The sequence below is a fragment of the Diplotaxodon limnothrissa genome, linkage group LG16, assembly GCF_057381915.1.
Source record: "Diplotaxodon limnothrissa isolate DT_005_m linkage group LG16, D_limnothrissa_male_GT1.1, whole genome shotgun sequence".
In the NCBI taxonomy this organism is placed as follows: domain Eukaryota; kingdom Metazoa; phylum Chordata; class Actinopteri; order Cichliformes; family Cichlidae; genus Diplotaxodon; species Diplotaxodon limnothrissa.
In genome coordinates this window covers 20489785-20514662 of record NC_140611.1, presented here as the reverse complement: position 1 = coordinate 20514662, position 24878 = coordinate 20489785, and the positions used below count along the sequence as shown (strand labels likewise).

Here is a 24878-nt window from a genome sequence, read left to right as displayed (position 1 = left end):
ATACAAACTGAAGGTGCAGATGTCCGCATATGCATTGTGCACCCATTCAGTGCAGTACACCTCCACATTTGATTGTCTTAGTCTGAAGAGAAACGAGGGAAGTAAATCATCAAAGTGAGACATCAAGAACCAGAAGCATCAAACAGATGGAGAGAGAGGTGAATAATCAAAATATAAGCTTAAAACGACACAAAGAAGCAGCTGTGTGTTTTAAGAGTTCTTCTGCCCCCTGGTGGCAGCAAAGAAAAGCAAGCGAAACCTTGTTAATAATACTGGATGATTTTATGGCTGTTCTTTGAGAGTTTGACTAAAATGGACTGAAACGGCCAAGAGAAATGTTTCCATAAGATCAGTAGGATACAAAAGATTTTATACGAACCGAACACAAAATATGACTGAGCCCCAAACACAGCCATCCACCTTTCTTGAGAGAAAGGCTGCATTTACCGTTTAATTTACACACAATAAATAGCCTACACACTTTCCATCGTTCCTCCCCCGCCTCCTCTTCTCCTCTCCAGACGTTTTCATTGGCCAGGGTGAGACGAGAGGAGGAGGAGAGACTGACGGACTGGCAGGAATTCCTCAGCGCTCCTCAAATTTCTTGAAATCTCGGCAATTCTGCTCGACTGCGTCCCGACAGATATCCGGACCAGCACCCCTTTTCCGAGCAGATTTCCCAAGCCGAATATAAAATGGTAATGTAGAGGACTAAAATTTGGCTTTTCCACAAGTTTGTCTTGACAATATGAATGGTATGAAAACGGATGGACACTGTCGCTGGCTCATTCTTTTCCCATAAAACCATACTTTCTCTCTCTTTTCCCCTCCTTTTTTTTGTCCAGATGTTCCGAAGTGTGGCTGTGCTCCTTCTGCTCTCCGTAGCTTTGTACAACGCGGAGGTAAGTTTGCTCTTTTCTTTTTCTTTTCTTCAAACAGTTGTCTTTGCGAGGCTTCATATTGGAATCAGCCGTTTTACGCCTGTACTGAACACTTTATAACCGCTAAAAAAAACAAGGCAGCCAAACAACAGCTTTGTTGAGCTTCAACACATCTGGAAAACGAGAAGAAGAAAAAAAGTATTTTATTGGAGAAAACTTGGTGCCGTGGTGAAAATGGGCCATTTATAGTTGGGTTTTCAAGGCTGTATTGTGTCTATGTGATGTAGGCTGGGTTGTTTATCTTCCTAAGCGGAACCACACAATTACGGCAATCATGAGCGTCATTACAGACACATTCTGACTAGTTTGCTTTCTTCCACTTGGGGTATTGTTGTTAATGAGGTTGCACCCATGAGGCACTGGAAAAGTGAGCGCACATATTTCTTAAACCTTCACATTTTCCATCTTGTTTGCTGACCGCACAAAGAGAAGTCCTTCACCTATTCTCTGTTTTTGTTTTGCTGAGTTGTGATTTTTGAAGGTAACATCGCAACAAAAGCTGACATGTGCCATGAGAGGACGAGAGGAGTGACAGACAGCTGTGAAGGAGAATGGGTTTAGCTTTCACAAATCTCTGGGGGGGATGACACTCTTCATCAATACTGGAGGGTGTTTTGGTGCCAACTGGCAGCTGCTCTAATGGCATAATGTTTGTTTTGGTGGTTGGTCGGGGAGCATGTGTGTTTGTCTGCAGGGCAGTGAGTGCCTCAAGAGCTGTGAGAATGCTCACCTCATGGGTATCACACTGCAGTGCTAAGTAGTCTCCTCTCTAGGTAAACACCAGGATGTGCTGTTAGTAGGTGGCCCGATTGCACACAAGAATGATTAACTGAAACAGCGTGCAATTATTAAAGTTTAAGCATCTCACAGGGGTGACAGATGGGCTCGTATATGTCAGTGGGTTTGAAGAATGAGTGAAGCTTACTGTCTGGGGTGGATGCTCAGTAAGCCTAAATATGATTAAAAGTAAACCTAGCAGTCAGTTAGCTGAGCTGAGCATGAAGACTGGCAAGTTTCCTGTTCTGAGATGTCTGTTGTGATTGTGCAAGAATAACAAATTTATAGTTATGGAAACAGCTATCAAGATATCCAAGAGTAAAAAAAAAAGAAAAAAGAAAGCAAACTACAAGAATGTCTTTGTGATCCAGCACATGGTCTCTTGTAAAAATGATTCTTTTTCCTTTGTTTCTAGCTTTTGTGGCAATCTATGCCAACCAGCTGCTCATTGTACCTCCCTAATTATTATGCAGACCTGAAAGCAGGATGGATGTTCTCATATAACTTGGCAAAAAGTCATTTGTTCTATGTCCCAAATTATTCCTCGAAGAACGAGCAAGCACACACATGCCAGGTGGCACTTGATGATGGCCTGGACCCTCAGTGGACGCAGCTGTTGAACACCTGGCTTTGTGCTGACTCCTCTGTTGACAACAAAAACAGGAGGATGATATAAACACGGTAATAACTGTAGCCTAATTAGAGGGATTTTTCAGCAGGTTAGAGCAATGCCACATGTGAAAGATAAATCAATTATCTGTGGCCGAGCCTGTCTTTATGGCTTAATGCAGATGGCCATTAGTGTCGGAACTGCAACACTGCTCATAGACTGATGTGCCGGCTACCCCGGCTGACCTTCCCCTGCTCTTCCTATCTTTACCCGCTGGCTGTTAAATGTGGGATTGTGTGCCTCCTAATTGAATCTATGGCCGTGATCTGTGAGGTATGTCCTAGATGGGATAGAACAAACGGCAGTTGTTGTTGGGTGGACCCACAAAGTAATGGGCACCCATTAAAAAAAGAGGCATCTGTTCTCCAAAGGTAATTATCTTGATAATATATGGCCTGTTGACAGGCTGTGAGAAGGGCCTGAACTGGCATACCAGCGTGCTGTCTAATGAAGGTCAACAAGTTGCAGCAAAGAGGTGAATCTGAGCCTATAGGGTATCTATTTAGCTTGTGTATCAACGATAGGATGCATGTTAAATTGACTGTATACTCATCACTAAAAAAGTTGGAAAGATCACTGAAAAGAGGATCGATTGTGTTTTTATTTGCTGCCACGAGTTTAGGCTATTAAAATGTGGAAACGAACTCCTGATCTATTAAGAAGTCGAATGCTTGTGTGCTTCTTGAGGTGAGAATTTGCTGCGTTTGAAGATGTGTGCGCACAGCCGCATATAAACAGAGGGAGGAGAGTGTTTATATTTCCGCTGTTATGGCATGCAGTGTTATTGTGTTATTGTGCATCATCCACGGTGAATGACACATTGGTTAATTTAGTTTATGGCGCTCTGGCATCAACAGGCAGCCAGACTAGTTCGCCAGGACAACATTTCACGTAACAAAGAAAACATGAAAAAATGAAGGAGCTGGATCCCTTTTTCTTTCTGGCCCTGGATTTGTTGCACCCTGATTGAGCTAAATGCTCTCGGGCAACCCGCCATGTTGCCATGTTGATGCTTGTTCTTTCCCATACAAGGTGGGCTAAAAATATCTGCCCAGGTGGAGAGAACATAAGCATGAGGGGACGCCGTGTCCTCTGTCCGTATGAGCCTGCTCTAATTACTGTAGCTCGACATTCAGTCATGGATCCCGTGCAGAGATTGTTCAGGGCGGTGAGATAGTGATGTAAAACAGGAAGGAGATGTCATGCAATTACAGCAGGCAGACTGGGAGTGAGGTAAGACATGGCTGTGTGGTGTAGGGGTAGAGAAAGAAGAGGTGTGTTACGTTTCACGTCCCTGCAGTGTGTTCTCCTCACTCTTGGCTTGGCTTGAAAGGAGTCCTCATTTAGCTTAGCAGCTGTACTGGTGTCTTATCATTACCGGTACTCTGCACTCACACATAAATTAACACAGGCACCCACGCAAATCACAAAGACTGGCACCAAAGGGTTCTCTGAGCATTTTGTAAAGAATGAGGTAATGCATCATTTTCAATCATAAAAATTAAAAAGCAAAAGTAGGTAATTTACTGATGACTGACTGTTTGCTGCTTTTCTGCCCACTTTTGGAAAATGTAATGAACATCACTGTGAGCTTGACATCTTAAAAAACATCTTAAAAAACAAAACTTCTACAAATATTTACTTCCAGCAGAGATTATTCTGTGTCCAGTGACCCGTCAAAGACAGATCACGCCCTGTATATGCAATGCAGTTTTTTTTCTGTTGAACAGGCTTAACTGTAGGAGGAATGATCAACAGGCGAACACTGCTGTTTTCCAACACTGAGCAAAAAACATAGAGGCTAAAGTGGCTGTTTTGAGCTTTTGTAACTCTTCCATTTTCTTGTGATCTATGTGATAAGAGAGCACTCTATAATGTAGCATACCTCTCTTATCACATGCAGAAACCTTGCTCAAGGGCCTGCAAAGGGTGACTGTGCGCACAACCATGATTGATCCACATACAGCCTGTTTGCTACAGAAATCTGTCAATTTTCCTGTTATTCAGTATATTACACCCTAACATAAAAAAATGATGGTTAAAAATATATAGGTTTTTTTTTTTTCCTTTGGGGCAAAACAACTTTGATGGAGCTTGTTTTTCTCTGGTGGTGGTATTGTACCACCACCGGTGCTGAATAAAAGCATTTCATTGATTTGAGTCACTGTACTATGAGTGTGTTGGTGCTGTTTGCTACACCAGGGTGTGTTGCATGCTTTAGGACAGCGGTCCCCGACCTTTTTTGGACCAGTTTATGTCTGACAATATACTGGCCTTTAAGGTGTCGCGGATAAATACAACAAAATAAAACCAGTACCGCTACCATAAAAAGATGTATTCATAACACATGGGAAAAGACCCAGGGAAATCAAGTTAACAATAAAAACGCTTAAAAAAATAACAATAAAAACCCTGAAAACCATACATTTCATACCCGAGCCTCAACCCTCGGTACCAAACAACTCGGGGGTTGGGGACCACTGCTTTAGGACATAATAGTTTTCCCTTTACAACACATCCTACTTCTCTAAAGAGTCAGCTGAGAAAGTAATCTGCAGGATGAACAATTGTAATAAAATAAGTAGTTTAAGCTGGATTTGATGTAGCTCAGCAGAGGTCAAAAAACGTATCAACCGCAGCTCTTCAAGTGATCAAAAATGTGGTTAATATGTGTGGAAGGAAGCCACTTCTTCATAAAAAAAATCCCTTTAATTAGCACCCTTTCAGTCTTCTTCAAGGCATGAACAGGTAGCAAGTGAAAGCTGAAGTACAAAAGGTTAAAAGAACATCCCATGATTAGCCTCACTGCAGTATACTGTGAAGCTCGCTAATTAAAAAGATTTTTGAATAGATTGGAGTGCGCAGATGACTGTTTCATTCAGTTTGATCATTTATAGCTCAAATACCTCAGCCGTGACTGATACATAGTGAGAGGCTCTTTTCTCCGTCTATTTTAGTACGAATGAGACACGATACAAAGCAGGGGGGATGACTTTGATTGTCAAACCCAAAGGAAAAGAAAAAGTACTAAAAATCTGTAATTTAAAATGTCATGAGGAATTTCAAGAACCATGAAAAAGTGTGACTTGCAAGTTCTTAGATTACAACAATGCTAAATTTCATTACTGTTTAATCTGCCAATTAAGTTCTCTGAGCCCAGGTGATTGCTTGGTCTATATAGCACATGATCCAAAATACAACGATGGTCTGCAGAAAAAAGATCTTGTGACTGTGGAGGCCATTAGAGAACAGTGATCTCATTGTTAAGTTCAGGAGATGTGTTTGAGATGATCTGAGGTTTGTGACATAGTGTGTTATCCTGCTGGACATTGTCAGCACCAGTACTCAGGTAGGCTGAAGCCAAGAAACTTTCCCCTCAACACCAGTGCACCACCACCACTAGCCTGAACCGGTATCAAGACATTTTTACCAAGAGAACTGCTGCTCATTGGAGATTTTCTGTTTTCAGACCATTCTCTCTAAACCCTAGAGATGGTTGTGCTGGAAAATCCCAGAAGTTTGGCAGTTTTTGAAATCCCGAGACCAGTCTGGGTCACTTAAATCACCGTTCTCCTCCATTCTAATAATTAGTTGTAGCTTCCGCAGCTTGTCTTGACCACGTCTACCTGCCTAAATATGTCAGTTTGCTTCCATATGATTGGCTGAATGAATATCTGTGCTGACAAGGAACACGTGAACACTAGGGGTGCACTAATATAGATACTCACATATCTATATTATTGCTAATATATATTGTAATATATCTATATCACTAAAGCACTTCTGGATGGATGCAAACTGCATTTCGTTGCCCTGTACCTGTGCATGTGCAATGACAATAAAGTTGAATTCTATTCTATTCTATTCTATATATTTTAACTCAAACGTACAGTTTTTAAATTTAATGTTGCTGAAACAACACAGGGATAAAATAATAATTCTATCTGATTGAGGAATCACTCATCTTTGGAAAAGAGAGTTTATTACAGAGAAATGGCTCTTTCCAAAATAAAAGCTATACTATACGCTTCTTCTGGGCTATATTCTCAGCAGCATATTGGTAAATGGCCTGCATTTGTATAGCGCTTTACTCAGTCCTTAAGGACCCCAAAGCGCTTCACACTACATTCAGTCATTCACCCATTCACACACACATTCACACACTGGTGATGGCAAGCTACATTGTAGGTACAGCTGCCCTGGGGCGCACTGACAGATATTAAACATATCAGGTCCCCATAAGGAGAATCATGTGCTAACGGCTGTCTAAATGACTCGGGTAAAGTTTGTAGCATGCGTGCTTGTTGTTTTTGTCTGCTTCCACTTGTCTTTGCACTAGGATGATGTCGGCGTAAATGTGCAGTCATATTCATTGTGTTCCCACTAGTGCTGTCAGTGTTAATCTGAAATGACGTTAACACCACAACACGGCAAATCTCCGTTAACGAGCTACCGCGGATCGCCCCGTGCGTGGGGCTGGACGACGTCAACACGTTAACGAGCTAACTGCGCTAATGCAGTAGTTCCCACCCACGTAATTGAGCATTGCGTGGCACATCCGACACACTGTCTTACTTTTGTCCATGATGCCCTTACCATCAGGGTCATACTTCACATGAAGATCAAAATAGTTCCAAAGGCCAGATCTGAATGAGGGTGGGGGAGGTTCAATTTGCCATGTTGCAAGGAGCTTAGCTTCTGTCTTGCTAGCTTGTGCTGCGCTCAGTGGATCTGCGCTCAACAGTGCAGCCTAGGCGGAGTAGTCGAACGCAGATCCACTGAGCTCTCAACACAGACAGCATCGTCAGAAGAAAAGTTGATAAAATAAATTACAAATTTTGTATTGTTCGATACATATGCTACCGAACCGAAAGCACTGTATTGAACGGTTCAATATCGATACGAGTATCGTTGCACCCCTAGTGAACACATGCGCCTGATACAGTGGCCACAGTGCCTTAATGAAACAGTTGACTTACTTTCTGTGAATCAGATAACATTTTGATTGTTTCTTCTCTCGCTGTATCCTGACATACTTTGAAAGGTTTTGATTAAAAGGAAGGCAAAATACAGTTGTTTAAATATAATGAAGGTCTGATCTCACAACAGGTTTGAAATGTCTACACACACTAAATACATCTTGCAGTCTCTAATTGGACTTTCCCTTGTACAAAAGCGTTCGACATTAGCCCCTACACTGGCCTCAAAGAGGGAGCAGAGAGGAGGGCAGGGAGTCTCCTCATTCCCCTAGACTGAGTGTGAGCCTGCATTGGCCCACCCTCCCCATCCCCCTCACTTGCCCTTCCTCGTGGTGGAAAAATGCAGAGAACAGAGGGGGGTGGGGGGTGGTTCAGAGGGGAAAGAAAGGTGACAAAGTGAGCAAAGAGAGAAAGTTTAAAAGGATAAGGGGAAATGAGCAAGATTATCTGTAAAGAGTCAAAGAAAGGGATTAAAAAATTAAAGGCAAAATAGATGAGAAATTATTGAAAATGATGATAAGAAAGAAAACTTGACTAGAGGTTAAGATGAAGCAGGTAGTGAGGACAGGGGACGTTTTTGTCCGAGCAGAGTGACAGCGGGGTGAACAGGGGAGGGCGGGCCTGGGGCGGTGCTGCGTTCACAGCATTTTGTGTTCTCTGGTGACGTTTTAACTGCTAGCAGATGTTGCTCTGCCCAGACGGTGACTTATTTCCTGCTTTTCTTTAGTCTTGTACTTCTTGCTTTCTCCATTTTCTCACTCTCTCTGTTTCTCTGCTACACTTATCTTACCGTGTATTTCTGTTATCTCCCTCTTCTATTTCTTCTTTTTTCCCCCATGTCTCTTTTCAGTTTAGTTGCTGCATTTCAGCTTTTGAACAATGAGGCTGCTGGGTGTAAAATAACAGGCTGCAGACTGGGGTGACATCATCCCATCCATTGGTGCATTCCTTTTACACTGAATAAGAAACAGGGACGAGAATAACAGGCAGAACTCTGTAAACTGGTCGTTACTCTGAGCCCTTTTGTTTCTGAAGATTTAATCTCGGACCTGGTCCCTCAGAGAACATTTGAGACCACCCCTAGTGCTCTTATAAACCGCTCAAATTAGTTCTTCTTTGGCCTCATTATTTCAAGGACACATACTGCTCTCAACTGCTGGCGATCACTTGTCATGTAATCCATGAAATACTAAGCAGATATTTGAGCCAAAAGGAAGCATGGCAGTCGATCGTGTCTTTTTGATGGGCTGACTGCCTGTTTCTGAGTGGAGGCTTTACTGTACATCTGATCTCACGAGGCTGTCAAGTACAGAAGAAATGAGACTGAAACTGATTTGATATAAATGAAGACACAGATTCACAGAGGGGGGGAAAGGCAACAGAGTCTGAGAATGGAGCAATGTGAATTATTGAAGGCAAAAGAGACAGCTTTCTGTAATGACTCAAAACCAAAAAAAAATAATATTTCTTCCCATCATCTCGTTAAAATTCCTTAAGGGAGTAAACTGGATCGCAGTTAGCTTGCAGTGTATCGGGTAAGTGGTTTTCTTCTTTGGCTGCACTCCACTTCTCTTCTGATTAGAAGTTAAGGGGAAACAAGTTGCTCAATTTTGAGCCCTCCCTGTTCTGTCTGCTCCTGGCATGGACTCATGTCTGATGGAGCTGAAGAGTGTTAGACAATCTAACGCTGGAGGGACACCATGGGGAAAACGCTGGAGAGGGGAAGAGCAGGGCCACCTTTATGACCCAAATACTGAGGAGATTTTGGCTCAAGGCAAACTGGGTCGGGTTCCAGCTGAGGCACTACATGGCTCGGGAATGAACCCCTCTTACCTTCTCATTCTCCTGATTATGTCTCTTGTCTACATTTCCTGCCTTTCAGTCTTGTGTTTCTTTCATTTTTCACCTCATTGTTACATAGAATCTCTTGTAAAACACTCGGTTGCATTTAGAGGTAATGGGGGGGGGGGGGGGCGTCCATGCATTTGTCTGTCCATCTGTCATGCTGACTGTCTCTATCTGTCACTGTTATTGCCTCGCTCAAAGTAAAATCACGTTTTAGTGCACATCTCCTCCACGTCAGCATTTGTTTAAATAGACTTATGCACCTCCTTGGAGGGAGTTATATGAAAGGAGAAACCACTGTCTCTGAAGCACTTCTGAAGCTGCAGTCAACAGCCTAGCTTTTTGTAGCTTAGGCCTCAGATTCTGACCCCCAGCAATCTCAAGTCACTAGGCAAGAATGTGCATTCCTGACTGTCGCTGGGTGAAATAGGTCACAAAGACGGTGCTGCATTAAAAAGATCCCTGTGATTGCTTTGGTCACTAGCAGATTACTTTGAAGGAAAGACAGCTGGAAACGGAGAATGTTCACCTTCAACATTCACACTGCAGCCAACACATTTCGAACAGCACAATTTTAACTTTGTGTACATTTTGGATTACACTTGTCATATTTTCACTCCTGCTCGGCAAGCAGTTGGTGAGTGCTGGCAGACAAGTGACTGTATTCCATGTAGACTAAGGGCGATTGCAATGTTTTGACTGCCAGAAACCTCCAGTTGGTCTGGGAATAGATATTATTATCTAGTGACCAGAGGACGCTAATTGTTCTGTAGGCCTGTGTGACTGGTACTAGCCTCGCTCTTCTCAGTTTCTCAAAAAAAAAAAATCTACCTTTTCCTCTAAAGTGTAGAACTTTTCCTTCACTCCTATATTCAAATGTAAGACTTTTTATATAACCTTTCTCAACCAACTCTGTGCAAGGACGTGACATGTTTTTGAAAAAGCTAATTTTTTTAATCAAATGAAAATAATTTACTTGTTATTTTTCTCATTTCAGTAGTCTTTCTTTTTTTTGCTTGTGATAGTTTTCATTTTTCTTCAAATTTGCCAGTTTGTTATGTAAATACGGGGAAATAGATGCTTTTTATAAGCAGTAAATTGAACAGACAACTGTGTGCATACTTAGATTAGATTTCAATATCACTGTAAATATTTCCTCTGCTTCCTCACAAACCGAAGCCTTATCAGTGTCTCAGCACGACAGCAGCATGTGTAACAGTGTGCTGTAGTTCCTTCATTGTTATTCAGCATTTCAATATTTCAAGTGGCCCAGCCTGCATCATTTACAGTGAGGTGTCTCTTACACCCGTGCATTAAATCCAAACTTCTTGAAAAGCCTTTTCGAGCCTTTCACATTCAGATATCGATGAAACTCTATGTGTCATACAGATGTTGAAGCAGCTCAAGCTGATCTACCCTGTACCTTTTTATAATGCAGCACGAATGAACAGCACCAGAAAGTACAGCCTACACAGTGAAAGTAGCGCTGAATCAACACCTCTCGAACACAGCAGACAGGCAAAAGAAGCTCTATGTGAAAACAGTCGAACTGCAGGCTCGTTGTATTGGATTCTATTGAATTAGATTTATTGTGTCCAAAACTAATCCAATCAAACAGATGAAACTAATCTTTTAGTATTATTAGAAATGCCACACTCTATATTTATTGCACTTACTGCTTTTTTGCAGTTGCTTCCATTATTCTCTTCACTTTTGTAGGCATATCTATGGCAGGGACTTCAGTGCAATCTCTAGGTTAATGTTTTCTATGCTAATAAGGGGCAGGGTGCAATATGGGAAGTGCTCACGGTGGCTGTAAATGACATCAACAATAGAGAGGCATTGATCGGCTTGTTCGATTAGTGGAACATCTCCAAGATATTTGAAGGTACACACACTAAGCATGCAAATACAGACAAATATGCTGCTGCTTGTACTGTTTTGAGTCTTTGAGGACACAGAGATAAGAAAGGCGTGCAAAGGCAGAGCAGATGTTCTGATGCTTTTTATGTGTTGTGCAAGGTGCCTTTAGGTGCCTTTAGTTAGTGTGCCTTTTCACTGTTGTCTTCATTGGATAAAAGATAAAAGGGCATTTTGTTCTCTAAAGCAAGGATGTGTTCCACTTTAACTCAAGTCCGCCTCATCAACGAGCCATATAACATGCTCGTATGCCCCCCTCCTCTTCTTCACTACCCACCTCTTTCTTAATATTCAGACTGTCCTCACAACTTTCTCCTTTTATTCAGACTCTTACTATTCTCTTATTTTCCTCCTCTGATTTCCATCTAGCTCTTCAAGGCTGGCCTTCGTTCACAGACACGTGTCTTGCATCTGTAAAAGGGCATGGTGCTAGAGATGAGATGACAAGAGAAAGAACTAAAGAATAGCAGAAATGAAAGCAAGACTTGAAATGAGAGTTGCCACGCTGATATAAAAAGATGGAAATGATGCAAAGAGTTTTTGGAGAAAAAAAAGTCTTTTAGAAACCTTTAAGTCGTTTCAGCCTCGTGACTAAAACACTGAAATAGAAAACATGTGAAACGCGGGGCAAGAGATTAGTGTCGTGAGCTGTGAAATGTGTCCGTATTGACTGTAATGAGCTTAGGGAAGCTCTTTGTATGAAGGACTCTGGTATGATTCACCAGTCTCTTATGAGAACACTGATTGGCTTTAAATGGGAAAGAAGGCAGTTGTTGTCAGTAAATTAAAAATAATAATTTATCTGGGACATGCATAATGGGTGTGTTTTTGTTTGTGCTGACTTTGTGTCATGTCTTATTTTATGTCTGCTCTGCTGGTGACTGTGTTAATGAGTGCCTTTTAGTTATGGTGAGGTTGATGCCAAGTCCCTACAATGTGTAAACAGAAAGTGATACCCACTTGAATAAAAACATTGATATCAATCTCAGCGTATGAACTTGGAACTACATAAAGATTCAAAGAGGGGAAACATGGGAAGCTCTTTACCAAATAAAGTAAAATAGTGATAACAACAATGATTAAAAAAAACTTCTCATATTTTCAGGCTACTAACACTCAAGTAAATAAATTAAGCTTTTATGTTGTAACAGCCTGAGATGGGCAGTAACGCATTACTGTAATCCGATTACTTTTTTCAAGTAACGAGTAAAGTAAGGGATTACTATTGCAAAAACAGTAATTAGATTACCGTTACTTTCCCGTAGGAACGCTGCGTTACTGCGTTACTAAAACCGTGATTTTTTTGCGAGAATGTCTCACGACAGTGACGTAAGCAAGTGCGACGTTCATGACAACAGCTGTGTGCAGATCAACAATGGATCGACTGCGGGAGAGAGTATGAGCGTGCAGCGTTTAAAGCGTGGAAGTACTGACCTTACTTTGAGTTTGATTCCATAAAAAGTGACAAAAACATTAGTGTCCATCGTGCGTGGGAAGAAAACTTCTTTTTACAGCGAAAAAAACCCCTAAACTTCCGAGCAAGCACCGAGTGCGCAACGACGTAATGGGAAACTCACAGAGAAACTCGCGGATTCTTCCACTGACCGCTGCGGCACACCTGCACCAGGGTAAACCTCCGCCTACCGCAGTGCTGCTTTACAGGTGAAAATAGAGCAACAGGACCGCTGAGTCTTTGACTTTATTTATTTTCTGCTGTGTTTTACTTGCATCTATTTGAAAGAGTGAGTGTAAACACAAAAAAATATTTTATTTTATGTGCTGGAATGTGCAGAAAATAGGTTTAAATAGGTTTAAAAGAAATTTCTTCCAGTCAGAGAATGTTGCATATAATTAAATTTTTGCTTGATGCATAAAGTTAAAAGATTAAAACTAATAAAACAAGTTTTAAAAAGAGACTTTTCCATTTGATTACATTTTGTATGATGGATTATGCAGAAAAAGTAGAACTGGACTGAAAGATCTATCACTTTATCACCTACTCAGGTTGTAAATCGTGTTTTTAAAAAGTAACTAAGTAATTAATTACTTTTGAAAATAAGTAATCAGTAAAGTAACGGGATTACTTTTTTGGGGAAGTTGTCAGCTTTACTCCTACAGGAAGTTATTTGGAGTATTATTTCTGCATGCTATTCTATATGCTGTTACCAGTGTTGGTCAAGTTACTTGAAAAAAGTAATCAGTAACTAATTACTGATTACAATATTTGGGGATTTAAAAGTCTACTAATTTTTCTCCTCTTAGACGCATGAAATGTGACCATATGTCTCTGACATTTGCTATGTGTAGTTTTTATTTATCCCTCCGCATTGTCCATGCATGTTTTATGCACTGCGTTTGTGGCATCCCAAGAACACACGAAGAGACTATTTCATCTGTTATTTTCTTTTACAGTGCTGTATTTGCCCTGTTCATGATTTCTTATTTTATCGCATATTTGGCATACTTAAATGTTTCAGATAATCAAAGAGATTTTAATATTTGACAAAGATAACCTAAGAAGATACAAGATACCATTTTTAAATGATGATTTACTTTATTAAGGGGAGAAAAAAGGTTATCTGGCCCTGTGTGAAAGAAATGTAAATGCTCCATAAACCTAATAACTGGTTGTGCCACCGCTGGCAGCAAAAACTAGTGGCCTAGTCAGCGTTGGGACTGGAATTAGACTTGAATCAGTTTTCGAGCATGAATTATATGTTTAAAACAGATCTGCAAAGAAGAGTGGACCAAAGTTTTCCACAGTGATGTGAAAGACTCATTGCCAGTTATCACAAACACTTGATTGCAGTTTTTGCTGTGAAGGGTGGCACAACCTGTTATTAGGTTTAAGAGACTATTACTTTTTCACATAGGGTTAGGTAGGTTTGGTTTCCCTTCATAAATGAAATCATCATTTCAAAAACTGCACTTTGTACTGTATATTTGTACTTTGGTTATCTTTGTCTAATGAAAAAAATGGTGTGATGATCTGCAACGTGTAAGAGTGACAAACATGAAAAAAGAACTCAGGAAGGGAGAAATACTTATTTCACAGCACTGTATGTCCAAAGAGCCCTGCTGAGATCTCATTTTGAGGCTTTCTTCCATCTGGCTTACTTGACTGACACTTCTGTAATCAAAAGAAGCCAGTATATGTTCTCACTATGGCAACAAAGCTCATGAATCAGCTGCAAAAAAAGGGACCTTCTACCTCTGTATTCATTAGCTAAATGTCAGATATTCTCAGCTGGTTCTGCTAGGAGGGAGATGGACAGACAGAACTCCGTGTTTGTACCAGATTCATCTTAAGGAGCCCATCTATTATTCATGTTCTCAGAGGAGGTTTCTGCAGGTTTCAACAGGCCTCTTGCCCATCTGTGTCTGAGAAACTGAATTGTCCAACATGTTCAAGGCCGGGGGGGTTGCTTTGAAGATTTTTCCATGACCTCATCTTAGGATAGGAAGTGTGTGTATGTATATGTCTCTGAAGCATGCATAGAACCGAATTCAAAATTGCTACACTGTGATGATTGCATGTGACTGCTCCCCCACTGTCATCCCTTTAGCTCTGAAATCCATCCTGTTACATTTTATCATGAGAGCTCAAGAAGGTTCAGTAACAACATCCCACCTTCATTTTGACCTACATACCAGACCTTGCAGTCATACACAGAGAGACAAAGTTGGAAGCCAGCTCACGTGCAGGCACACAAAGAAGGCCAACTTCTGTCTCGCTGTTACAGGAAACAGCAGCTTAGGGAGCAGGAGTGGAGTCGGGGGTGGGGGGGGGAGAAAAGATTTTGCACTGCATGGGAATGGGCCTAAAGGAAAACACAGCTCAGACTCCAGATGTGGAAACACCCTGTACACACACGAGTACGCACACAAACAAATGCAAGCACACACAATGGCACACATACAAAAACAAACAGATGGGGAAAGGAGGCGGTAATGAGGGTCATAAACCAGCTCTTGGAGCTCCACTTGGCGTCTTCTGATTGGTTGCTAGAGCTCATTTCTTGAGTCTGCTGGCAGTCCCTAAAATGAGCAAACACAAGATGTCAAGACGAGCAAATGAGACGGTGTGTGTGTCCATGAGTGTCAACGAGAGCGAATGAGACACGCTAAATGTGAGAGAAAAGGCTGTTTAACTGAAACAGATTTGCTCGAGACATTTGGATGAAAGAAAAAGAGTATTTTCGAGGAGGCAGCATGGTCCAGCAGGAACTCATCCCACTTACATGTTTTCTGTATTCTGCCTTATTTCATGCCAACTTCTGGATCCAAGTCTAACTGTCACTGACAGGGCAACAATTCAGACAGCTCTGGAGACCTCATTAAAAGTGCAGATACTAACACACACATAAAAAAACAACAAAGATAAGCAATAAACCAGGACACATTTGTTTGAGCACGTAAATATTGCTTTTTTTGCTTATCATGTTGATGAGAAAGGAACAAATAAAATTGAAATGCAGTCAGTTGTTTGAGGATTCCTCAGAGTCTCCAATGAAACATTATGAACCACTACGTGCACAAAGCAACTGAGCTTATTTACCAAAATGATTTAAGTAATTCTTGGTATCTTGCTAAAAAAGATAGGAAACAGATACAAAAATCATCACCTCCTAGACTGAGTGCAGTGCAAGATCGGTGAGCTTTCATCTCGGATGCCATCAGGGGACAGACTCTTGTCAGTTAATTGGGCGAAACGATCTCTTTATCTGTGACATGAGTTTGGTTCCACATGGCTTATTGTGAAAGTTAAATATTTGTGTTTTGGATCCCGTTTGCAGATTCCTGTTTGACTTGATTGGCTATTCTGTTTGAAAAGCACAACAGCGCCGCCCTGTGTTCAACCATCACAAACTTATTTTGCCTTACAGGAGGTGCAGACCAAGAGCAAAGTGTGTGCTAATGTGTTCTGCGGGGCCGGCAGGGAGTGCGCTGTCAATGAGAAGGGGGAGCCCAGCTGTCTGTGCATAGAGGTGAGTGTCGGGTCATTGCTTTTACGCAAGGAAGCAATATATGTCCAAATAATAGATTTGGATTACAAACTCCCTTTGGTTTCACTTCACATTCATTCCCTTTGCACTTTGTTTCTTTGCAGAGCTGTAAGCCCCACAAGAGGTCAGTATGTGGCAGCAATGGTAAGACCTACAGGAATCACTGTGAGCTCCACAGAGATGCTTGTCTGACTGGCCTGAAGATCCAAGTGGCACACGACGGACACTGCAAGGGTACGGATAACAAATGTTGATAAAACAGTTCAAACCGGCATAATTATCACACAATCGTCCTTGGAAATGGAAATGGAAGTTGCATAATTTTCATGTTAGACATTGAAAATGTATTTTTCAAAAATTGTTAAATGATTTTTTGCTAAAAAATGTTTTTTTTTAACATCATCATCTTTCTTGCCTTGAACGGTTTTCGGGGTTTTTTCTTTCTTTTTTTTAATTTTTACAATTTAAAAAATGTACACACAGAAACAACATTTTGATAGGATAGGACATAGCAAATCAGGTTTCTCATTCAACTGACCTATCAAGCACTGATTGGTCCATCCATTGATTTTCTTGCACATATCTAATTCAGGGATGCTGGAGCATATCCCCACTGTAATATGGTGAAAGGTGGGGTACATCATGGATAGGCTGGCAGTCTATTGCAGCTAATTGATACTATTCAGCTCTGTTTTGTTCCAAAAACGAAATACTTGACTGTTTAGAGTGCAGTGGAAGCCAAGATAACACGAGAATGCTATAGAGATGAAAAGATGAAAACACAGTTTGGAACCTGTCATGACTGAATTACTAGAGAGGAATTTAACAACACTGACTAAAAATCTCGTGTTCATAACACCGAATGTCAGAGTCATAGGTTACTGTCAGGTCCTTCCTTCTTCCTTCTTGTCCTTTAGCGGGCGACCAGCGGCGGTGGTCGGCTGCGCAACCAGTGCGCTGCTGTAGGTGCCGCAGGTTCTCTTGCTTGACCAACGATTATCTTCCACGCTTTTCAATCTAAGGCGATGGTTCTTGCCTGCTCGAGGTCAAGTCAAAGGGCCTTCAAATCATCCTGGATTTGTTTCATCCATGTCTTTTTTGGTGCATTTCGATGCACCCTCCAATCGGTGGGGCGGGTCAACCAGAGTAGGCCATGGGGGTAGCGGCTCTGGTCCATTCGACAAATGTGGCCAAACCAACGGAGTCGGCGGCGCTGGATTAGGTCACCGATCGTCGGTTGGCTGCCGCAGCTGGTGAGGATGGTGTCATTCGAATGAGGGTCGCGAAGGGAAACGCCGAGAATGCATCTAAGGCAACGCATTTGGAAAACTTTGAGCTTGCTCAGGTCGTGTTTGAGCATTGTCCACGTCTCCGCGCCATAAAGTAGAATGGGCAGGATCAGGGTTCGGTAAAGGCGGATCTTTGTCAATGAGATGTTGTTCTTCTTCCAAACGCACCAGCGCAGGGAAGCGAACTCCGCCGCCTGCCCAATTCTGGAGCGTATCTCCACTGATGATGCCACTTTCTTCTCCTCGACGAGGGACCCCAGATATTTAAATTGTTGGACTTGTTTGATCTGCACACTGTCGAGGTGGACGATCGCTGGTGAGCCATCGGTGGTCAGGACTTTGGTCTTCTCGGCGTTAATCTTGAGGCCGTAGAAGACCAGAGGATGTGAGTCGCCTCGGTGTCGTCTTCGGCAAAAATGGCGCTATCGTCAGCGAACATTAGATCGGTGATAAATTGATCGGTCAAGGCTTGGACTCCGCGGCGGCCCTTGAATGTTTTGCGCATTATCGCATCGATGACGATGTTGAACAACAGCGGTGACACCACATCGCTCTGCCGGACTGTCAGGTACAGAGTAGAAGCTTAAGTATAAGTGAATCCCTGAGATCTAGTAGATGTGACAATGGGAGGCCTAAAAAGGCCAATTTGGCCCCTTTTCAGTAATGTCATTTAGCTCACCCGACTAATTGTGAAAGCGCTGATAGTAAGCAATTAAACTGATTAGTATGTGATCTCTGAACTAGCATACATTCACTGAACTGATAATGTGAGGTGACTGGGTTGACAGTCATACAATGTCCCCTTCCATGACACTGCACTATCATTTTTATCACACCTCTGCCCTGTAGCCACCTCTTCATATATCTCGTATTAGTATCTTATCTGATCTCGAGTGAACTTTCACTTCCCTGCTGGTCCCTGCTGACATGAAGTTGTTTAGTTAACTGGACCTTAATCTGTGATATATAATCTAAAATGCTTTGGTCAACATAAGTAATGCAAATAATACATATAAATAAATAAATAAGCAAAACTAATTCTGAAACTAATTTCAGCTGAGGTTCAGTTCAGTTGAGGTTTATTTATATAGCCCCAAATCAAAAAAACAGCTTCCCCAAGGCACTTCATACTGTAAAGTAAAGAACCTACAATATTCTGGTGAGAGCCCAACAATAAGGAGATCCCTGAGGAAAAACTCCCTTTTAACAGGAAGAAACCTCCGCCAGAACCGAACTCAGAGAGGGGCAGCCATCTGCTGCAACCAGCTGGGGGATGAGGAGAAAGACAAAGACAAGAAAAGAAAAAGACAGCATAGGGAGGCAGAACAAAAACACAGATTAAAGCAGAGAGAAGACAAAAATTTAGTGGCATACTGCAGTGGTGTATAAACACGTGAGGAGAGAAAAGAAGTACGGGGAGAAGAAGTGCTCAGTGTGTGTCATGAAGTGCAGCAGCAGTCTGAAAAGAAAAGAAATTACATTGATTTTCAGAAAGAAAATCAAACATAAAAATGAAATCACAAAGGAATAACAAAAATGTACAACTAGAAAGAAAGATACAAGAAAGAAAACAAAATGCAGAACTTGAAGAAGGCTAGCCTGGACATTGATCGGTGACAGAAAGGTCAGCGAGGGAAAATCATTATGTTACAGCATGCTCTTTGCAGACCTTTGGCCAATTGTTCAGTGACAGACATGTTTATCTCCAATAATGTTCTCCAGGTTTTGTATCAAATGTTGTTTCTTTCTCTCTCTTTTTTTCAAATCACCTTTAGAAAAGAAAACAGAACAGGCCGCTGCCAGTCCAGGTAAGTTTATGTGTATGTGCGTGCATGCTCTTTTTGCTTATATAAACATCCATTCACCCATCCTTTTTCTTCCACTTATCCTTATCAAGTTTGCGTGTTATATAAACATATAAATTAATTTACAACTGAATGTATTTGTAATTTTTTCACTGGATTGTACTGGCATATTAAGGTCTAGTCCATGGTTACATGGATGGGTTACAGTTTACTAACACACGTGCTATACAGTAGCAGACATTTATGGTCTAACTGAAAGAACATATTGAGCCTGAATACACCGATGCACAGTATACCAGGTGTACTGGGTTATTTATTCATGCTGCTGACTTCTGGAAATATCCCCTCTCCTGCAGTGGTTTGCTATGCTGCTGACCGCAACGAGTTAAGATCTCGTGTGATCCAGTGGCTGCAAACTGAGATTATCCCAGATGGCTGGTTTGTCAAGGGTTCCAACTTCTCTGACATCCTGCTCAAATACTTCAAGGTAGGCAGAATTAACCCTTTTCTGTTTTTATGCTCACCACTGCTCCAAAACCAGTGTTTTCACAGAATACCCCAGTTTATTTGTCCACGCGGGCCTCTTTCAGTCCGCCTGCTTTTTAAAGCTGCTTGGGACTGTGTCTAATTATTCATGTGACAGACCTTTCAAGCGAGTCAGCTGGTGGTGATAATTCAGTTTAATGAGGAACTTTGTTCTGCAGAGGAGGGCCCCTTCCTCTCCATGGTTTGACATGAATGCCATTATAGCAAAAGATGGGGGGTTTTGTGTTGGACGATTTAAAACTTTACTTATGCCCAAGATTTTCTTATTTCATCATCATATATGAAGCCCATGTACAGTAGTCAAACAGTAGTCAGCTTGGATGCTAAATCAGTTTGAACAACAACTAGTCATTTTAAAAAAATGAATAAATGAATAAAAATGTTAATGTAGCGCTACAGCCTACCCAGCCTGTGGATCAGAACCCCAAATGACTTCTTACAGAGTTCTTTGTGTTCAATCCTCATGCACATGAGTCTGTGTGTTTGCAGTCATATGACAGTGGTGATTCTCAGCTGGACTCCTCAGAGCTGCTCAAATTCATCCAGCACAACGAGTCAGTTGTGGAGTTGCAGTCCTATGCAGACCAGGAGAGCAACAACCTGCTCCGGTTAGTGTGTCTGCAAGTTTGCATGTTTACGAAAAAGTGTGGAAGTGGAAGAGAGCCTTCACATATTTATTTTTCCAATGGTACTGCTTGTGCGCAGAAAATCTTATCTTTGTGCTGCAGCACTATTTTAAGACAAGTCATTGAACCTGATCTTGGCCAGAGCAAACATTATTGCAGGCCTCTTGTGGGAAACCATATTGGTAAAAACACCTGCACTCTGTGTAGAAAAAAAGAAAAGCAGCTATCAAAATGATTTTTACAGCATTTGCATTGTTTCTGTAATGGTCCACTGTTACTGTATGTAACAGCTAATATTTATTCTGTGTTTGTGTGCTTCTCGTTCCCCAGGAGCCTGTGTGTTGATGCCCTCATTGAGCTCTCCGATGAGAATGCCGACTGGAAGCTGAGCTTTGATGAGTTTCTTAACTGCCTGAAGCCTGGCTTCAATCCACCAGAGAAGAGTGAGCTTGGAGTGATACTTTGACATAATGTAGCACACCATTAGATCTACTATATAAATTGACCGAAGCACAGAAAGCTCAGTAGTGCAGCTGCTGTTTTCTTAGGATTTTGAGACTCAGCCCTTCAATCTGTTCAGTTGACTGGTGCTGATATATCTGGGATAAAGTTCGCAGGAAGAGGGGGCATTTCTCCAGCAGCCAATCTCTGCGGTTGACTTAACTCTGGAGCTACACCAGATTCAAGGATGCACACGTTTATTTGGTGAACTAACTGTTAGCTGTGTAAACTCTGGGTTTAGTCCACATGCAAAATTTCAAATGCAAATCAAGATTTTCATGCCTGGTTAAGGCATTTGATTTTTTTTCTCTTTTTACATAATAGTTTCTCCAGTTTACACACAAAGGTTTTATGCTTGGCGTTGGCTGTTTTGCTGAGTGTTTGTGACTAAGCAAAAGTAACCAAAAGAATGTGACACTGTGGTTATGCTGGTGGATGAATGATGCAGCATTTTAAAATGCTGGCAACTCGTAAAAGTCATAAAATTGGTACCAATGTAAAACTTTTATTGTTCTACTAGAGTCTTATCTGTGGCTTAATCTAGGTAGCGTGTTCTTTATCTTTGTGCAGAATGTGCCTTGGAGGATGAAACATATGAGGATGGAGCAGAGACCCAGGTGGAGTGCAATCGCTGCGTTTGTGCATGCGGCAACTGGGTCTGCACCGCCATGACGTGCACTGGTAAAAAAAACCTGAAAATGGCATTTATCCTGTTTGTTTACACGCACACATTCCACTTAACCGTTGTGTAATCTGACCAGATAACCAGCCAGCTGTGGATGACTTAGCAGATGCTGGAGTGGAGATGACTGAGGAGGAGTGGAACCTCCGTGTGGCCGAGCTCAACAAGCACCAGGTGTGTATCTGTAAACTAAATCCCATCAAAAAAAAGTACAGTATATCAGTCGAGTTAAAGACAAGATAAATCAAAAAATTATAAGTGTTTTCCCAACCTTAGAACCTAATATTTGATTTTCTCCCCACTTGGTTCTACTGCACTCCAAAGCTCATTCACTGTCCACTGCTTGTAGAATTGGTTATAAGGTCCACTAAATATAATCTTTATGAGCCAATAGCCTCGTGCCTGCTTTTATATTCCTTGATTACCTGTAGTTCCTTTCAATTCAAATTGCTCAATACAACCGACAGAGGAATAGGTCGCTGTAAATATTTGATGCGTTCCAACCTGGCAGAGCTCGGCGAGCCACAGTATCAGCAGCTTTATTGCTTCTGACAGAACAAGTGAAACAATAAATCCAAAGGAGAGCGATGTTTTCAAATTTAGAGCCATAAAATGATGTTGCTGATATGAAATGTAGGGCAGATGGCCTTAAAAAAAAAACCATCAATGCTTGAGTTTCTTTTACCTTTAACAGATTTATGTGTTGACATCTTCCTTTAACGTTTCTTGCTTATTTTGATTCACAGGCAGTGCATTAGGTTTAGTAGGAGTAGACTAATTGGCACATGTATTTAGAACAATCTGCAAAAGTACAAAATCTTTTGCAGATTGCTGTTTTTGTAACTTGTGCGTCTGCTTGTGTGCGTGAATGTAACCGTGATGTCCGCAAGGTAGCTCTAGGAATCTGGCTTGAGGCCATGACAAATTTCCCACGTGTGGGACTAATAAAGGTTATCTTATCTTATCTTATCTTATGACCGAGTCAGCAAAGCCGTGTACTCTGCACCCCAGAAGAATACTTGGTAGTGCCACTGTAAACAAATGTGGTTCATCGTGTGTACAAGTTTCGATAGGTGACACCAAATTCACCTTCAAACAAATGCAGTGCTAATATTAACGGGAAAGGCGTGCGATTTCCAGAAATACTGTTTCAGTCAGCATGTCAAATGAGACACTATAGCTCACGTTTCTTTTCCCTGTTTTAAACATAGGAGACAGTGGAGAAGATGAAGGCCAGCACAAAGGAGGCCTAAGTCGGGATGCAATGAAAGAAGAGGGTGCACGCCATCATCCTTCTTCCATACTTGATTTAACTCACTTTATTATGTTTCTCTGCTCTGTTAATTATTATCCTTTTTTTTTTTTTTTTTACATTTTTAAGTGTTTGTGTTGATGTTTGTTAGTTTCAATCAAAGCGTATCAGTGGATTCCCTTGTGTTGAGTACTGTCATGTTTGATTGTATTACTGCACCCCTACTCTAGCCTCGGGGTTGCTTTTTGTTTTATGTTTTTTTTACTACAATCCTTATATTTTTGCAGTTATTACGAAAAGAAAACTGTCAAGTTATCACTGTTTTGGAATATGGAAGTCACTGTTTGAAAAGGTAGTGAGGTTGAGGGTTGTTTAAATATAGGCGCTGAGTACACAGAAAACTGACTGCTTGGCGCCTCGTACAACCTCTTGTCAGAATGTTGCATAACAAGGTAGAGCTACTAGTGCTTTTCAAAATTTTGTTGCCTGTAGAACTGCCACAGTAGGCCACTACCTGACCATTGCACTTCTCTTTCATTTTCTTTAGCTTTCTTAGGCTTTAGTTCAACCACAACCATGAATTTATTTGTATCTTACGGCTAAAATAATAACATTGCTGCCAAAAAAAAGTTTGCTTCTTTATACATTATGTTATTGGCTTGAGTTGGAGTTCATCTTGTTCCCATGTTATACTTAGTAAAGTCTCTCTGGTGCTTTTTTTCCTTTTTGTGAGGGATTAAACATTTCCCTCTATGTGTGTCTTACTTTTCCGAGATGTAGTGGTCCAGCTTTCGTTGAGACCTGATCTGAATATAGCATGGTGAAACCTGAAACCAAAGTCTAGATGAAGTGTTTGAATGATGTACAAAATTATCCAGGTAAGCCATTACTCTGGACCCAGCAACAACAATATACCTGTGCTTTCAATATCACTCTTAACAGAAGGACTAGCCTCACTGTCAGTGGAAGTAGCTTAGGCGCGTCGATAACCTGGTGCATATGAAATGTGTGCGTGTGTGTCTGTGTGCATGTGTGCGATTTTCAATTATGACGCTGAGAGTAGCTTGGTTTGTTTATTGTGTTCATTTGTTGAAATCCTGCATCTGAATTGGGATGTCTAAACACCAGAAATCAGTGCCTTAGACCTGCAAACTTTACAGGTCGCTACCATTACCTGCACATAGGATTTTTTTTTTTGCCATGTGGCGTTTCAAGAACAAGTGTGCTTTGATGAAGATGGCATCAAACTAGTGCTTTGTGACTCTATTTCCTATGTGTGTGAAATTTGCATTACTACGTTGAAGCTGAATCTTTATATTTCACTAAAAGTGCAGAGACTAAGGAATATGTATGCCAATAAAGCCCATTCACCACAACACAGCTTTGTCACTTTGTTTGTGTCTGTGTGCGCGTACGTTTTTGTGCTTTTATCTGCCAGATTTACTTATGAGATACTGTTAGTGGGGAAAAAGTTTAAATCATTGGCTATTAAGCTATTCCATTGTCTTCCAAAGTGCAGTGAGCCAGTAATCTCACCACTGGACTGGTTGCCAGTACAGATGGGAATCGCATTAAAAAATTGCACTTCCTACTTAAAAAGCACCAATCAGTGAGACCAATGAGCGTATTGCTGTGCCTATAGTTACATGAAGGTGCTCCTCTCAGCAAATCGGTGACTGCTGGTTATTCTAGTCTTCCAGCTTGAAAGGGCAACTCATTTGTTGTCTTTACCTCTAAATGTTAACTGGAGTTTCTCTTGCCTAACGGGCTATTGTAATACATTATTTAAATGAAATAACATTTTCAAGTAAAACTTATCAAGGAACCATCCCATGCTTTATGTTCCATCCATTTACTTGGCTGATTATGTAATGTAGACTTTTGGGGGTTTGTTTTTTAAGGGTGTGTGTGTTTATTCCTACTTTGCACCAACTAAATCTACAGCAAGTGACACTGCAGACATTGACCTACTCCCGAATCTACCTCTGAATAACAGACAAGCGCTTCTGACTTGGTACAGGGGTTGTCAGTGGAGCAAA

General features: G+C 41.3%; 1 protein-coding gene across 1 annotated transcript; it reads left to right on the top strand.

The window, feature by feature from the left end:
* The first annotated feature begins 617 nt into the window (after positions 1–617).
* Positions 618–24210, top strand: fstl1b (follistatin-like 1b). Its single transcript, XM_085373811.1, has 11 exons — positions 618–698; positions 846–902; positions 16019–16120; positions 16243–16372; positions 19203–19235; positions 19589–19719; positions 20268–20386; positions 20735–20847; positions 21476–21586; positions 21667–21761; positions 22799–24210. Exons 1-11 carry the CDS (start codon positions 696–698, stop codon positions 22838–22840), a joined length of 936 nt encoding a protein of 311 aa, XP_085229937.1. The 5' UTR covers positions 618–695; the 3' UTR covers positions 22841–24210.
* Positions 24211–24878: the final 668 nt, after the last annotated feature.